This window comes from Austrofundulus limnaeus, unplaced genomic scaffold (genome assembly GCF_001266775.1).
Source record: "Austrofundulus limnaeus strain Quisiro unplaced genomic scaffold, Austrofundulus_limnaeus-1.0 Scaffold271, whole genome shotgun sequence".
Lineage (NCBI taxonomy): Eukaryota > Metazoa > Chordata > Actinopteri > Cyprinodontiformes > Rivulidae > Austrofundulus > Austrofundulus limnaeus.
The window spans coordinates 595469-612861 of NW_013952673.1; the positions used below are offsets into that span (position 1 = coordinate 595469).

Here is a 17393-nt window from a genome sequence, read left to right on the forward strand (position 1 = left end):
GCATAATTACCGCCCAAAAAACACCATATAAGGCTATGTTTCCTGCCTCAGATACAAGTGTTCATTCATGAAAATGACAGCGAAAACTAAAAAGAAAAACTTTGCGAGTTCAGAGATTGAAGTCCGTCTGTCAGAGATCCAGAAAAGAAAATCTGTCATTTTTAGCAGGTCAGCTGTGGAATAAAAAGAGCTGCTAAAAGTATAAATAACTGTGTTAAATCATTTTCATTTATTCAGAAGACACAGCGCTGCGCAACACTCTGGGCATGTTTTTAATGAGAGAAAAAATATCTATTTTGCATTATAACCCAGCCCCAACTCTGACATTCTCATGACACCGATTTTGTAARTGATAAAGCAGTTTTCTGAAGTTTATGTAACTATGTCTTTAAAACATTTATAAAAACTCAAAGTTGGTAAAAAAAAAACTAGATACTGTCCTGACACCTGTGCAGTAGACAGCTGAAGGACTCTGCTGTTCTTACTGCATCTGTACCATCTAAAGAGGTCTTTGTTTTGCCTCATTTATGTCTCTGCAGAAAAAGAAAAAACAATTTACTTCAAACCAAATCTTAACTGGTCTGTAAACAATAGTTGCTGTCTCCAGACAGACACACGAGAACAGGTGTCGAGCCTCATTTATGGCCTCACACACGCACACATCTGATCTGTTGACCAGCGGAAGTAAAATGAAGCAAACAGATGGAAGCAGGTGGTTGTGGTGGAAAGAGGGCAGGCAGGGGTGAGTGGGAGCAGATTCCTTGTCTTTTCTTTCTATCGATCCCCCCTCTCATTAACACCCAGTCCTTTGCTCAGTCCCACGGGCAGACAGGGAGGTAATTAAAACCAAGGCTAATTAAAAAGTTCCAGCAGGTCGCTTTGTGTCTATATAGATGTGTGCAATGTAGAGGTACTAAAAAATGAAAGTAAAAGCCCAATACCTTGTGACCAGTTTTACCCGAAGTGACAGAACYTTTTACCTCACAGTGCCAGGGAAATGGCTAACTTTATTTAATTCCATCAAATAGGACACTGACGATGTTGACCATTTTTAAAAAGGGCTCCAGGGTACATCTGAACAAAGGAGTAGCTAAATACTTGACATTTGAGAGGACGAGACGTAAGAATAAGACTACACTCAGGGAGAAATAATTGCAAAAATTAGAGAGGGAGAACATTTTGTAAGTCCCACATAGAGATTATATAAATGGCATATTTAGAGAGTAATACACATACCCTGAATGGCTCCTTTTACGTGTTAGCAAATACATTTTTATTGCTTCGTTTTTAATGATGCTGTAAAACCAAGTMATTTACCCAGTTTCTTTAAAAGGCAACTCCCTTATCTGCAGCTTAATGGCTGTAGCATGCTGTTCACCGTTCCTAACGGTTGATTTTTTTAGGACGGCTGAGGAATATCCAGATTTTTTTAAACATTTGTTCCAAGAACTTATAAAATCTCTATTGCTTTAAAATCATAAAATCTTTATTTATATCACCATATCTGTACCTAACTTTAATATGTTAACGTTTAAGTTGCAGTTTTCCTAAAACCATTCATTATGTCACAAAGAAATAACTTCAATTCAATTAAATATCACTTAATTATTGGATTTATTAGGATATGATTGTGCCTTTTGTTTTTATTTAAAAAAGAGAACGCAGATTTAAGGCTCAGGCATWCTGTGCGCATTCCATGAGCCACACGGACTCCGCACATATTGTCCGCGGATGTTTGAGACTTCAKAMTCGAGCGTACTGACCCCCTGACAAATTCTTTAATTTCTCTYAATTTCAGTCATGGTGTCAAGGATGAGGAGTTTGCATTTTAGCTTTAAAAGAACAAAAGAAAAAAAGAAAAGAACTACCTTACCCAGGATCTGAGCTATTTCTTTCCCACAAATTTGTTGCTCGCTGAAAGTCTTTATAYTCCTTCATTGATGYATCATAAAGTTTTCTAATCTCCTYCATGAGACACTCTTCAAAATTTGACTCCATTTCGTCCACAAATGACACTGATTCTCAACTTTATCAGTTTGGTGTCGCATCCAAAACAGTACTCGTCGTGCAGTTTATCATGTGACACCGCGGACGTAAAAAATTGATCTTTGTGCAGACCAGTCCACATCTGCTTCGAGTCCGCCTCGAGTCCGCGCGGACTTAAGCGTACCGAAGTACATCCGAGTGTGTGGGGGCCTTAACTCTTAGTAAAATGATGCTTAATGTGGGTATACTGACTGTTGTTATACTATAAGGAAATACTTTGTATTTAGAACAAGGAAGCAGAAATATAGATTTGTTTTTCTTTTACAAATGTCCTCAAATCAAAATGTGTTTTAATTCTTAGTTARAGTCAAAACACAGTTTGATATACATTTTAAAAATCCAAACTATTTATTTTGTTGATGGAATGTGATTGTTTGAAATGTTTWAAAAAGTGCAGTACTTTTTATTATCTCATAAACTAATTAGTCAGTCACATTTCAATAACAATTTGTATTTGGAATGTACAGTTGGGACCAGTCTCTCCTATATGTCAGCTTAGAATATTTTGTTCCTATTAAGCCCAAGTTCTACACCCTGATCCAAACAGAGCTCATATTTACGCATACTTTTGTTCATAAGCCTAATCTGAGCAGCTTATTATGTGTTTTCTTTAGCCTAAAGTCTACAACTGATATAATATTTGAGAGCTAATCTTAAGACAAACGCACAAAGTAAAAAGCAAAATTGAAATCCGTTTTCCTGTAAAAGTAGGTGAAGCCCTGAGACGACTGCTTTGAACAAGTGTGCAGTGAAATCAGCAAGCACTTGTGGTCAGAACGTGTCCTCGTTCTCAGTGGAGCGCTGCTCTTAGACTGTGTCATATCCCTGTAATGGGATTAGATTTTGCCCTGAGTGTTTGCTGTGCAACATCTTCATCTCCATTAAGTTGTGTTAATAGAAGGCAGTTTTGTGGTGGAACTGAGCCAAGTCCCAAAACCCCACACTCAAAAATTCATAAAAGCATGAGAAGTCTCTCAGGAAGCCGTGCTGCCGTTTACAGATTCAAACAGGTTGACACAAGAGCCCCATAATGAAAAACAAGTTGAGTATTGTTAAAATCTCCTGCTTTTCTGCTCAAATATTTAGCCAGAAATGAAGCTCTGTGTCAAATCATTCAAGTAAATAAGAAGCTGGAACAGTCTAGCATTTTATAAATCAAATAACTTTCTACTGAACTAACATTAAATGATGTCAGATGGCTTTTTTATTAAGTTCAATGCATTATTTTCATATGTTTCTGGATGGCTCCTGGAGTAATTGGAAGTCCATTTAATAATAAATAAACCAGCAATAATTAAGGTTTGAAAAGAAATTTAATTACAATAAAAAAGCATTTTATTCCTCAGAGATCTAGAGCACATAAACAGTATTTTCTGGTTGCAGATGTCAAAGTTGTTTAAAGTTGATTATTTTGTCTGTGTGTGTTGCAGGTGGGTAACCTGGGCCTGCTCTTCATGCTGCTGTTTTTCATCTACGCCGCCTTAGGAGTAGAGCTTTTTGGAGAACTTGGTGAGGTTTTTTTTTTATTATTAGCTGTGTTTATGTCATAAAAACTCTAGCACGCATTGTTTCTATTTGTTTCATTACTTTTTGTAAATGACATAGACGTGTGCTCAATTAGAAAATTTGAGCTCAATTACAGTAKATGAATTTAAGGTATCTATGGCAGACATCTTGAATCAGGTTGATTTTAAAAACTAATTATTTAAAGCTGTACATCCAGAGAACAGTCATGGAAAATGATCATTGCACTTTCACCAACCTTGCATGGGGATGTGCAATAACACGTTCTCACTCCCGACTCGTCAACATATTGACTCTTGGTCAGGAGCCGTCTGCGTCCAGTTTTGCCGTGTCGTGTAACCCCCTCGCGTCAGTCATTGCCGCCCGCGGCTTTTCCGGGTTGTGCCACATGGGGGTCTTTGGGTTGTGGGTCTGTGGTTAAAATGAGGGATCAGAATTAATGGTTAATTTTAGGTACTGAGGTTGGGGATGCTGTACATGCCTAATAGAAGTTAAATTTAGGGTCTGGGACGGTTAGTTGTTGCGCATTTCCTACTTTTTTCAAAAATATGGCAACGCGCTCCTCCTCCTCCTCCTCATCTTGTTAAGAACTGACGCGAGGGGCTACCTGACACGTCCAAACCTGGATGCAGACAGCTATCTGACCAATCATCAAAATGTTGACGAGTCGGGAGTGAGAATGGGTTGGCAACAAATATTATTCTTCATAGGTATTGAACATTCAAATTATATATTGATATAAACTATAAAATAAACATTTTATTAGATCAAATTGTTGTAGGTTTTTTAATCTTCTGTTCACTCCCTTTGCTCGTTTTTTTCATGTCCCCACTTTTTTAAATGGCCCTTCATTATTCCTGACTTATCCATCATTGTTATTCTTTCACTCAGTTTGCAATGAAGACTATCCATGTGAAGGTATGAGTCGTCACGCTACCTTTGAAAACTTTGGCATGGCCTTCCTTACTTTGTTTCAAGTCTCTACGGGCGACAACTGGAATGGCATCATGAAGGTACCCTCCTGTTTCTGTTTCAATCAGCATGAGCAGTTTTAAATTACACGGGGTTGTGGGAAAGATTTGTGCAAGCTTGTGTAAACTTGTGTATCGGGTAAAAAAAAAAACTTAATCCAGCATTCTTTGAATGAAGGCATATCACCCCATTGTATTCCAAAGAAAGGAAGAAACATATTGTAGCTGTTTTGCTTAACAATCAAGAGATCTCACAAAATGTGTTGAACAATTTTCAGCTACTACCACATCAAATTTTGTCTCAATAGCTGTAAAATGATTGATTTTAGCTGTTAGGGTGTTTTCAAAGGTCAGCTGACCATGGCAGCCTTTTTTAAGTGATTTGCCAATAAATTGAAGATGACTCTTGACTATTTGACACCAAAATTTAGCTCAATAACTGTAAACAAATTGCCTAAGACTTGATGTGGGTAACATACCAGTTCTTATACGTTTACAGGAGACAGTACACAGCTATAAATGTATAATTATAAATATGAATATGAATTTTCTTTTCAAGCTCTCTTCTCATTGGCTCTTTTCCATTTTTATACTCTTTTCTGTTGAAGTCAACCTTCTTGTAAATGCTACAAAAACAGCTCCGCCACTTTGGCCTCTCATTTATAATATCTTTCCATTTGTGGAAYGCATCAGCAAATTTTAGAATATCTTTGATAGTATCTTTATATGCAACCAATCTTTCTAGAACCAAGTTCACTATATATCAACATCTTGACTGATCGATCAGCAGGCAGGTGTCCAACGCAGTCTGTTTCTGATAAGTGTGATCTCAATGTCCTCAGACTTAACCCATATTTGGCAAGTGGTTATTTAAATATTTTGCTAAAAGACAAACAAATGCATACACATTAAYATTTCACCATTTGAGTCATAGGAAGAGACTCAATTTGTTCCTTACTACATTCAATCTTTCTTATAGTTAAAGTGAGAAACAGCTGAGCCCAAACATCACACCTTAGTGAGGCGAGGGGAGATGACTGCCTCACATGTAAAAACACTAACCCTCGCACACATCTATCAGCAGATATCCTGTCTCCTTCATGTACATGTGCTGGGTGGGGAATAGAGATTATGCTGGAGAGTGTTGGCAAAAGCTGAATCCATGCAGAGCAGATAGCTGTGAGCATCAAGCAATTCAGCTGGCCACAGATGCTACCCCCTCAAAGTGAATTTCTGATGTTTTAGACCTAAAATTACAACCTGGGCAGTGAGAGAGGGAAAAAAAACCTGCTCAGGTTGTGTAAAAGGCTTGTAATGGTCAGGCGCTCAGTGAGAATTAGGGATGCAGTTATGATAAAAAAGACAGGCATTACTGAGAGAGAGAGCAGCGGCTTGAGAGGAAGGAAACCAGCGAATTGTAACCAGAGTGAAAATGAAAGCTTGGGAAAGGGGTTAAAAGGGCCATTTAGTATGCTTTCTCTTAACCAGAGGGAAAATGAAGGCAAAAAATAGAAAGCATGATGGGAAAACAGCATGTGTATGGGGGGGCTGGGAGAGAGAGGGCGTTTGTGTGTGAGAAAACGCCAGAATCGGTTGAGGAAAGGACWGAAATATGTAAAGAAATAAGATGGAGAGGGGATGTTTGCCAAAACGGGAGATGTTTTGTGAAGGAGCACAGTGTGTACACGTCAGGCCAAATTAGACAGAAAAGACCAGCTTCAGCTCAGAGGGCTAAAATTGTTATGTGTGGTCACAGCCTGGGTGAGATATGCTTACTTCCTCTAGAAAACACTTGTCGCTTTAGTTTTGCTGTGACGGAAAGTCCACTGTGCACATGTTCACCCAAGTGGAAAAACCAATTCATTTTCTGGGAAACAAAGCAAAACGAAAATAAATACATTTCAATAAAGTCTTCGTTTTTGTCTACACTTTTAAAATATTCAAGTAAGCTAATGTGTTTAATGAGCGTTTATTAATGATAGAATGAGCAACACTGTCATGCATGCGAAAAACTGTTTTATCTTCGCTGTAATAAACTTTCAGAAAGTCGTGACCTTGATTCATGCATTTATAAAAAATAAATTAACAGCTAATTATATTTAAAAAGCACAAGTTGAATRGTTTTGCCTTTGATTCAAGCTTTACTGAACATGTCAAAGGGAGTTAATGTGTCAGAAGGTTTATCTTGAATGAAACAGTCAGCAGCGATATTTTTACTGCTATATATTGCAAGTGTTACGCCTCAAATTATACAAAATAATCRACTCCTTATCTGTGAGGTGGTGCTAATGTTAGCATTTAGCAACACAACAGAACTACACTTGAAGTCAGGTTTGTAGGATTACCAAACATTTAAATATTGTCTCTTATTTGCAGCTAAAAAGTCGTGTTTCCTAATAAATTGATAAGAAATGCACTTAAATCCTTATTTTAAGTGCCAGTGCAAATTGACTTTGAACTGCAATTAATYTAGTCTGATCATTTAGACCATCTTCTCCCTACATCCCTGCAGCAGTGCTTTTTATTTTAATTTCCAAATGTTGGCGACCTAAAGCCAAAAACTCATACCGTCTGTTAACACTCAACCATTTTACCTAAGAGCGAGTGTCTCTACTGTTGTTTTGTTGTCCTCAGAGAGACAAAATTTTAAATAGAAGTGARTAACAAGACAAACTACGATGGCGTATTAGGGCCACTTTGCAGATGAAACAAAAAAAAGGAGGAGCAAATCTCAGAGAAAAAAACTCTGAATTTCTGAGATTATTTTCAGAAATTTTTGAGAAAAAAACAGTCAGTTCTCTTATGTTGAAAAGTTGCAATTTTGCTAGAAAAAACTCAGAATTTCTGAGATTAATTTCAGAAATTTTCRAGAACAAAACAGGCAATTCTCTTAATTTGAAAAGTCGCAAATTTGCAAGAAAAAACCCCTGAAATTTTCACACTTAAAGGCAGAAATTTGCAACATTTAAACTAGATATTTGTCAGAAAAACCATGTCAGAAAATGTCATTTAAATGTCGCAAATTTCTGCCTTTAAGTGTGAAAATTTCTGAGTTTTTTTCTTGCAAATTTGCGACTTTTCAAAATATGTTTTTTTTTCTCGAAAATTTTTGAAATTAATCTCAGAAATTCTGAGCTTTTTCTCGGAGATTTGCTCCTCCTTTTTATTTTTGTTTTCATCTGCAAAGTGGCCCTAATATGCCGTCGTACTTGATTGTTTAAAGTAATTTTAAAAAGTTTGTTCACTTTGATTTCTCATCATTTTATGTCATAAATGTGATTTTTCTTTCATCTAAATTAATATACTTTTAATCTAAATTAGTTTTAGAATTTGAATCAATACTTGAAAATAAAAAAGAAACAGCTCAGTGTTATTTCTTCCTTTCTAAAAAGTTTCATCTCAAAAAAGTGCAAAACCATAATTGTGTTTTCATTTTTTTTTTTTTTTTTGTGAGGGGGGGCTTCTCCCTAACTTCTCCTCTCATCTTCCGCCCTCACCAGGACACATTGCGGGAGTGCCCACCAGACAATCACCCTGACGTGGACTATGCCTGCAATCCGAGCCTTCAGTTTATCTCGCCCATGTACTTTGTCTCCTTTGTGCTCACCGCCCAGTTTGTGCTCATCAATGTGGTGGTGGCCGTGCTGATGAAGCACCTGGACGACTCCAACAAGGAGGCCCAAGAGGAGGCGGAGATGGATGCAGAAATTGAGCTGGAGCTGGCCCAGGGCACCCTCTGTTGCATGGGTGCCCCCGGTTGCGGGGGTGGGGGGGTGGACAAAGGACTGCTTCCTGTCGGATCGGTTCCTGGAGGCCCAGCAGGGAGGAAGGAGAGAGGAGGCTCCCGAGGGGACAAGGGAGAAGGAGTGAGGAGGTTGCAGCATGCRGTAACTAGTGCGCGCATGGGACCATACCACTCCTGTGACTCCAACCGGTCATCGTACTCTCCAGCACAAGTGAGTATTTCCATMCGAGTGTGTGTTTGGGAGTGAAATGTTTTATCTGAAAGTGTGAAATGCTGATTATGGATGTTTCGGGTCGGTGGTTGAGAGAATGTCAAGCCGATAAACTGATAAAAGATGAAATATCTCAACAAAACTAATGAGAAATGTTAGTATTTTACACCACTGCTGTGAAAGGAAAAACTGACAACATACAGTATTTCTCCTAAAATAAAACAATGGGTGACTTGGCCAGCCATAAGCAGACAAATATCTGTAATACRCCTATTTTGGCCTCCAAGAATGCAAAATATCTTACATATTGCAATGCTTCATAAAAAGCATAAAGTTAAGCAAATAACTAGTGTATCATTATTTATCAAAAGAATACATTAGTTATTGCAGAAAATGATGTATAATTTGCTGTAATAACTTTGATGTAAATGTGCTTTGAGTTACCAGTGCAGAAAAAAAGATGGCGGCAAGTAAATATGTAGCAGATCGACCTGATTAATGTTTTTTACACGGTAGTGTTGCATTAGTTCATACAGAGAAAATTACATTTTAGATGCTGAGCTGGAAAAAAAAGTACAAAAGAAGTGTTGTTTACTCTGAATGGCACCAATGTGAGGAAGGGAAAGAAGGGAAAGACCTATTTCCTCGTTTTATTTGAGTAAAATCACTGAAAGCATCAAATGGACGTTTTTTAGAGTTTTTGTTAGAAGGAAGGTAAGATTGGAGGTTTAAATGTTGAAGAGTGTGGAGATAGAAGATAAAAACAGTGCATCAGCAGCAATGATGCACTACAGCAGCTCCATCACCAAATTTCCACATTAATTAAAAAAAACTACATTAACATTATAGAAGTTAAAGTTAGAGGTGTGCACCTATTTTATAGATGTTATTTTTTTTGTCATTTGTTTTACTAACCTCTCAACACAGACAAGAATGGATGAGTTAGCAGATGAATGCTGAGAGTTGATCATTATTTCACTTCCTACATCTCCGTGTGTGAGTGACTGTCTAGTCAGTGGAGACACTTTCAGTGTAAGATTTCTAATGATGGTGTTAGATATCCACACGGCTACAAACGTAACGATGACTCACCCGCTGACACGAGGAGTTTCACCTTTGTGGAACTAATCTCGGCTGCACGGAGCCATTTTTAGCTCAGTGTTGGCTGACAAAAGAACTTAATGCAGACCAGGCAGCATCCTCGCCCACGCTTTCTATCTTGATCCCTTTGCCTTCTAGTTCTGTGTCTCTCTTATCGGTGCAGCGAGGGATCAAACAGGTTGATGTCATTTACACAAAGCAGAAGTTCTGGGGTTTTTTGAACGTGGGTGTGTGTGTGTGTGTGTGTGTGTCAGTCCCAGTTTGTGAGTGCAGGTGAATATGCTGTTTTCTCAATCTTAATTAGAGCACCTAGGTAATAAGAAACCATATTTTTAGTTTGTACAATTTATCAGAGAAATGTAGGATGCTGTAAAAAAATCCTTTTATTTTATTGTCAGTAAGAACTCGTGCTAGTTAGAAACATATATTCATTCCAGCTTTTCAAGTCTGCAGCACATTCTAAAGAGTTGCAATGGAAAATAAAAATAAATAYTTTGTGTCACAACAGTGCAACCTGTCATATGATGGCCTACATAATATATGTTAAAGCAACAATTTTGACCTTTTAAAGTAGGGTTCTGTGGGAAGATTAAGAACAATTAGGTATTTGAGGGTCCTCAGTTTGGWAAAATAAAGTTTATTTCTAACTGGACTGAGAGATGACAGCTAATATGAGTCGAGCCAAAACCAAAGTGGACTGACTCCATTTTAAATGAAAATGCAGTATGAATGCTTAATGCTGAAAGATTGTTGCAGAAAAAAAAGATGTACAGATAGAAAAGATGTAGATATTTTGTAATTTGTTGTAAAGTCACCAAAAATGTGAAWTTAGAAGAAAATTTGCTAACATGTAGCAGAAAAGCTGAACCTGGCACAAATAAGCAGAATTGGCTGAATTAAGCAAAAAGAAGCTGAAATTATCACACAAATGAAAAAGCTAAAAAGTAACTTAAATTGCTGAATTGCTGTAGCATAAGCTTAAGTTAGCAAAAAGAAGCTGATACAAAACAAAAACAAGCATTTTTAAATAAGAGGAATAGTTGAAAAGAGCAGAAAGATAAATGGAAAGCAGAAGAAAAACTACAATTAGCAAACAAAAAAGAAGAAGCTGAAGGAATCTGACATTAGCACAAATAAGTTTAAAAAGCAGAACCAGAAATACTGAAATAACAATAGTCATAGTCATGTCCTGAAGGTTTTGATGTATAAATTGTTGAAATAGCATAAAAATTGCAGAATATGTGCCAAAAAAAGTATGAGGAAAAAATGGATAATCTCAATCTCAGTGCTTTATAGCATTTACACAACAAAGATCCAACCTAAAAAATGTGCTGCATTTTATGTAAATCATGTTTTTTTTTACCTTTACAATGTTGCCAGTTTYCATGAATGTTCCAATTTACATGCTGCCATTGATGTGGAGAGCTGCAACCGAAGCTGCTGCTTTGATGACTCAAATCTTTGTAGCCTCTTCTTCTGCAGTCATGAATGTGGTTCTGTGCTTTTACTTTGTTAAAAACTAAATTTAATGTCCTTGAAAAAGATGTCATCTCAAAGGTATTGAATATTACGCTGTTATGAAATCTCAGTGAGTTTTTTTTTCTATGCTTTTACCATTACGGAAGTTTAAATTAGCTTTGCTAAGGCTACTGATAAACACCACACAGAGCCTGGCTTTTGGACTTCTTGCTGAAAACAGTCTGGATGGTACATGTTTGGTCCAGAGCACACAGTGTCAGCTTCTTCCACAGAAGGTTTGGAACACTGATTCCCCTGAGCCTGTTTCCGCTGTGCCAGATGCTTCAAGGTTAACAAGACAAGTCAGCGCTGCAGCTGGAGGCTAACTTAAAGGGYCCTGTTTTGCCTTGTAAAGTTTTGGATAGCGCAGTAACGCTGCATTGCAGTGCTTGACAGAGTTTCCCCAAACTAATCCCTTGCCCATGGTGTTGCTGAAAGAGGTTTTGATGCAGTGACATCAGCAGAGTTAGACATCTCAACTTACCCTTTATGCATTAAAATGTCTCCTGATTCCTCAAATGATTCAGTTCACGCATTGCAAAAAGTGAAATAATAAAATACTCTCCAATTATTTCTTTCAAGGTGACTTTTTTGCAACAAGCCAAGATTATGCTTTGTTGACATCACTTGTTCAAATAAAAAAATAAAATCTCAAATTWGCCTAAAATCGACCACACACCAACTGTTTTCAGAATGTGCTGCATGTCTAATGTGCAGGAATGGGTTATGGCAACAAATAAAATAGGGTACCAAGACAAAACATGAAACATGTTAAATTCATACCACTGTCATACAGTTCGGTAATCTATCTACCTGCRCATCTTTATACAATTCCAGCTTTTAAAAACAGAGTTTCAGATTAAGTAAACAAAGTTATTTGTAACATAGGGTACTTTTGCAAAATTCTTAAAGCAAGGGCGCATTCTGACATTCTCAGCGTGGTTTCTGAATGCATCAAGGTGGAATAGTGGGTTGTAGCCAGCCCACCACTTTTGCATCTTAAGGCCTCCAAGTGAGATTGTAACAGAGCCATAACAGTCGATGTAATAAAGTAAGTCAGAGGAGAAAATCAATTACACACAGTAACTTTACATTTAGTTGAAGTGTTTCTTAAACAGATGATCACTACACTTAGTTTACTTGTGATGTTTTGTAAATGACGTGAGGGGGACGTCCAAGTGAATTGCCTAGAGCTTTGTGTCAACAAAACTGAATTGTCTTTGATTCTGTGAAGCTCACTTTATTTTTGAAAGCTCATGTCTACGGGAAATGACTCATTTATTGATTTAGGGATGATTAGAAGCAGCTTAAAAACATACAGACATTAATTACGGTGACATGCACAAGTTTGGGCACACATTTGGTAATGTTACGTTAAAAGGGTAGTATGGATTTTTCAGGCACATAGTTCAATTTTATACACAATCAAGTAACTACTGTACCTTCAACTGTCATGCAAAAGCTATATGTATAAAAATTTTGACTTTACCAGTGGTGGGCACCAGCAAAGGGCAAATCCGCTAATTGCGGACCTAAATATTTCATTTGCGCTTTAGCGGTCTTACTAATTTTTATMATTTATAAGCAGATTTACACTTTAACTAMTTATCTACCAGTCATCACTGAACAGCGGAAGATATGGCTGTTAATGAATCACAACACACGTGATCTATCCAACAGCACTCCTCCCAGATTAACTCACTTATTGGAAAGGTATACATCTTTGCTGACTGTTGCTTTCGGTCAGGGTTCTCATTTCCCACAATGCTTTGTGTCTGCTTACGTAACAGGAAGGCAATAGCAAAAACAGTTAAYGTTTGTAATCCATACTAAAATTTTGCTTGTAYTGATTTATTTTATTTTACAATCGGAGCTCCTTTTTAAAAAATAGATAAAGTTTAAATGCTGGAGCTCAATWCTTGATATAATTGGTTGAAGCAATCGGCCATCGGGGTTAGAGAGGCAGAAATGATTTAAAGATGTTATGCTGGTGAGGACAGACATCTAGTGGTCAACTGGAGCAACTACATGGAAAACTTTAAAATCCAAGCTCTTGTTTTGAAGTGRAGATAGTTTCCTGTACTGAGTGCTTTCGTTTCCCGTCACAAATCAAATCCGTCATGTACCCAGAATGCATCGCCTCAGTTTTCCAGTAAACAGTTTTAAAATTACTTTATTGATGCTTCTTTAATGAAAAATCTACAATAAACAAAAGAAAAAGACAAAGAAGCAGCCGAACTAGCAATCCTCAACAACTTTTTAATTTTTACACCAGGAGCTAAAGGTCAGTTTCAGGAAATCACATCCCCAGCAATCGGCAGTTGTAGAACTAAGTTGTAAAAGAGTTCATACACCGCTAGTTGGCAGTTTTGTGCATTTATTGTACATGCATTGTTGCCAGCTAGTAAGTGTCAAATTGAACTTGCGCTTTAAAATTGGCTTCTGCGAGTTTATCTAAGGCATAAGCGCTTTTGAAGTTGCGGACCTAAATATTTTCATAAGCGCTTTAGAAATTGCAGAGCTAATTTTTGGATTAGCACTGCCCACCACTGGACTTTACATTACAGCCTGAAATTGGCTTCTGTTTCTTTAAGAACCACCTACCGTTTGCAACACTCCCACTTCAGCACATCTTCACAACAATGATTTGAGGAAGGGATGCTCTGTGAGGTGGGAGCTCGGCTGAAGGCTGAGCTCCAGGGAGGAGCTTTGTACCAGCAAGTGCTTAGGCAGCTCCACATGGCTACCACAAGAGAGTCAAGCTTTGGCTTGGACTCCTAYTTATTGTAACTCCATAAGCCCCTCTTCCAGCCCTTCTCTGAGGTGTCTCAGATCAACTTGTTTTGAAACTGTCTCTTTAAATTTAAATGAGACGCTTCAAACCCCACCCACTCCAGCTTCCAAACTGGTCCATTGTAGCTTGATAGAGCGGTTTATGACTACAGCGGCACAGGAACTTTTTTATTTACAAATTAATTAAAAGATGTCAACAAGGGAAGACTTGTCCAACCAGGCTTACATGTTTAAGTCTGACCCAGAGCCAGAGGAGAATGAAGACGACCAAATTGTAGTTGRTACTGGTTATTTGGCAGTTCTGTCAAATAGAGTGAGGCAGATCAGAAAACATCATAGAAAATATTGAAAAATATGACCCAAAAAAGACTATAAAGACAAAATTTCTACAAAATGTATTTAACGGCCAAAAAAGTGGATTTTTCCTGGTATGTCCCCTCTAATTTACCAAAGACATTAGATAAAGATTATGAATGTCTTTGATTTTTAAGGCAATATTACATTTTTAGTTTTCATATTTTCAGTTTCAAAAAACACAAAGAAGAGATTTGACCAATAAAAGTGGTTTGTTAGACCATTAATTGTGCATCAGGCTTTCAGGATTTATACACAGATTGTTTATGMTTTTATTAACTAGTAGAGAATCCTTTGTGTTTCATAAATATTATATGTTTTTCTTCCTGTACTGGCTCTCTGGGATCAAAGTTCAACAATCCTTTTCCTCAATAAATTTCAAAGCCAGTTTCTTCTTATTATTATTTACTTGGGGAAAAACTGTTTTAGATTGAACAAACTCCTTCATTCCTGGTGAGGGGAAAAGTCTATATTTGACAACTCTTCCATGAAAGTCATGTCTTTGCAGGTGTTGCTGCAGTGCAACCACCACACCTCAATCTGAGCTGTTTCCTTGCCTTTTCCAACAGGAGTAATAGTTTGCCTTCCTGGTGTTGCTAAAGGCTGCATTTTCTTAGTCTTCTCAACTCTAACTTGACATCCTATTTATCTGCAACCATTATAAAATGAGAAACAACTAACTAAACTGCTTATCTAATTAAATATTCTGTTTTGTGATTTGATTTAATTTGATTTATTTAACAGGAAAAGATTATTAAAAATCAAGCCTGACTCAGCATAATTACTGTTTTACAGCAGGTTCCTGTTCTGCAGCACATAAAACACTCAGAATTACAGCATCACAATCACATCATTATACACCATAGACACAAAGACAAACAAGCRTACCAAATTTCAGGAAGGCAGCATTTGCAAAATAAGACATAGACGTTRTTGAGATCATTCATTATATTGTTTAAAGGGCGTGAACTGGTAGCTAAATGCTAATATTTTAGATGCACACAAATTTATCTCATAGACTAATTTGAGATTTCCGCAAAGCTCATGGTGCCCCGACTTTTGCCTGGAGCTTCTCCCTTTTTTCCCCACTCTGAAACCAAGAAGTAAAAAAATGTTGATCTTGATTAAAATATGTTTAAGCCTTTTTAACCAGGCAGTGTCCAAATGTMTGCATGTCACTTTAAGAGTCCAGTTCAGATTAATATATTTTTTGTTGAGGCTTTTTGATCCTTTTAGCTGCATGGTGAAATTCTACTAAAATATGCACAAAAGCAGCTACTGAAGGATGTAGACACACATAAACACACACATAAACACACACAMACAYGAGAGGGAAGATAATGGCCGAGCCAGCGACAGTCAGATAGAGGCAGTACCGGTAATTAATTTCAGCTCTTTCCTCTCTTACTCTAAACTCCCGTTCCCTGTAGACGAGACCTATTGTTGTCCACTAATACAGTTATTAATGGGGGCCAGCGCACAGGCCACCACAGTCAATCAAACGTTATTTTTTATTAAGCTCTCCATCTACACATACAAGACTATCTTGGGCCCGTCTGTGGGAGCAGGACACAAAAGGAGTGTGTGTGTATTTTTAAGCGTGCATCTATTGAGCCGACTTTGGCAGAGTCCGTTTCTGTATATTTATGCTGCTGGGCGGACAGTTAGTTGGCTATTGAGTTTATAACTTGAGTTTTGAAAGCATGAGCTAAGACTAAATGCAATAAAGCCATCTGAGTCATAGGAGATGTGTGTTAGCATAACACATCTGAGTACAGTGGAATAAGCAGGATTGGAGAACTGTGTTAAAAAAAAGAAAAGAAACAGGCTTATGTGACGGATTGAAGAGTTGTGGCCTTATTTCACAGCATCTTTGGGGAAATATCTGCTGATGTAATACAGTCAGTTTGGCTGTTAGGAGTGCGCTACAGACACAAAGCGTTCAATTCATCCGGAAATACAAGAACCCTGGCAACAAACACAATAATATTTTACAAGAAGTTTTCTGTTTTCTTTTTTTCTAAGAGTAGTTTTCTTTTCCTGCCAGATTGGTTTCATGAAACTAATCTGGCAGATGGGAATCAAGCAAACAGCAATCCTATAAGTCATTTTAAAAAGCTCTGAGTGATTCGATCTAAATTACTTTAAACCTGATAAAACCCAGAGCAGAAAGCAAATGCTTAAATCCTAAATTGTTTCAACAACATGGTGAACAACTTAATTGAGGTGATATATCAAACGTAATCGCTCCACACTCCGTGCTCAAGGCTTTGAAAGTAAAATTATGTGTTCGTTGACTAATGAGTATTTGCATTTTTATTATTCAGGGCCAYATTTTTGTAATCGCTCAGCCCTAAAGTCTAATTTAAGAGGATATTTGTTCCAGTTCAGTTACGAGCTGCACAATATTGTGATAAATTGGTATCTTTATCGCAATATTATTGGTAAATATTGAAGTAGTAAAACCATTTTCACCAAACCCACTTTTTTTTCTTTGTTATTGTTTTTTTTTCTCTAAGAAGCTCACGTGCACAATATTAGGAAGACACAGGGTTGCACAATTATTTGGTAAATAACATAAAATCTGTTGTGATAAATCAACATTTCCCTTAAGTCAATTTTTTCTTTCATCATGATGCTAATAACACTGTTCACAGCTGTTCAAAATGTTCACTCATTCACCATGTAGTTCACTACACAGTGAGTGGTTCTGTTAGAAATATTTACTGGAATTTTTAATCCACTACATGGCTCTGGAGAAACCTGTCATGTGCTTCTATATAAGTAGTGTAGAGAAAAGTACATCAGTGGAAATAGACTATAATACATTGTGGCACATAAAGCTGATGTCTTCAGCACATTATTGTAATTTTCTGACTTGTTGAAAATGCCAATAATTATACAGCAGCATCTGATATAAAGAGTCCCTCTTATCCTCTGTCTGTGCTGCAGAGTTTAAAGAAATATTAGAAGAATCTGAATGAAACTATATCAGATATATTAGATACTTTCCTAACAGTCAGAGATTTTAAATCAATTGCTAAAATTTAAAGAAAGAGCTCAAACAATGGGCCTCATGCAAGAACATGTTCGTATTCTTATCCTAAATTTCTCTTACTTTTGTTCGTAC

At 37.2% G+C, this 17393-nt stretch overlaps 1 protein-coding gene across 6 annotated transcripts in view; it reads left to right on the forward strand.

The window, feature by feature from the left end:
* The window catches only part of cacna1ia (calcium voltage-gated channel subunit alpha1 Ia), a 211827-nt gene that overhangs the window by 177571 nt on the left and 16863 nt on the right, over positions 1-17393 (forward strand). For all 6 annotated transcript variants that reach the window (XM_014020904.1, XM_014020905.1, XM_014020906.1 and 3 more), the window contains exons 31-33: positions 3477-3555; positions 4462-4583; positions 8042-8497. In XM_014020904.1, coding sequence (XP_013876358.1) covers positions 3477-3555; positions 4462-4583; positions 8042-8497 — 657 coding nt within the window. The remainder of the gene's footprint in view (positions 1-3476; positions 3556-4461; positions 4584-8041; positions 8498-17393) is intronic.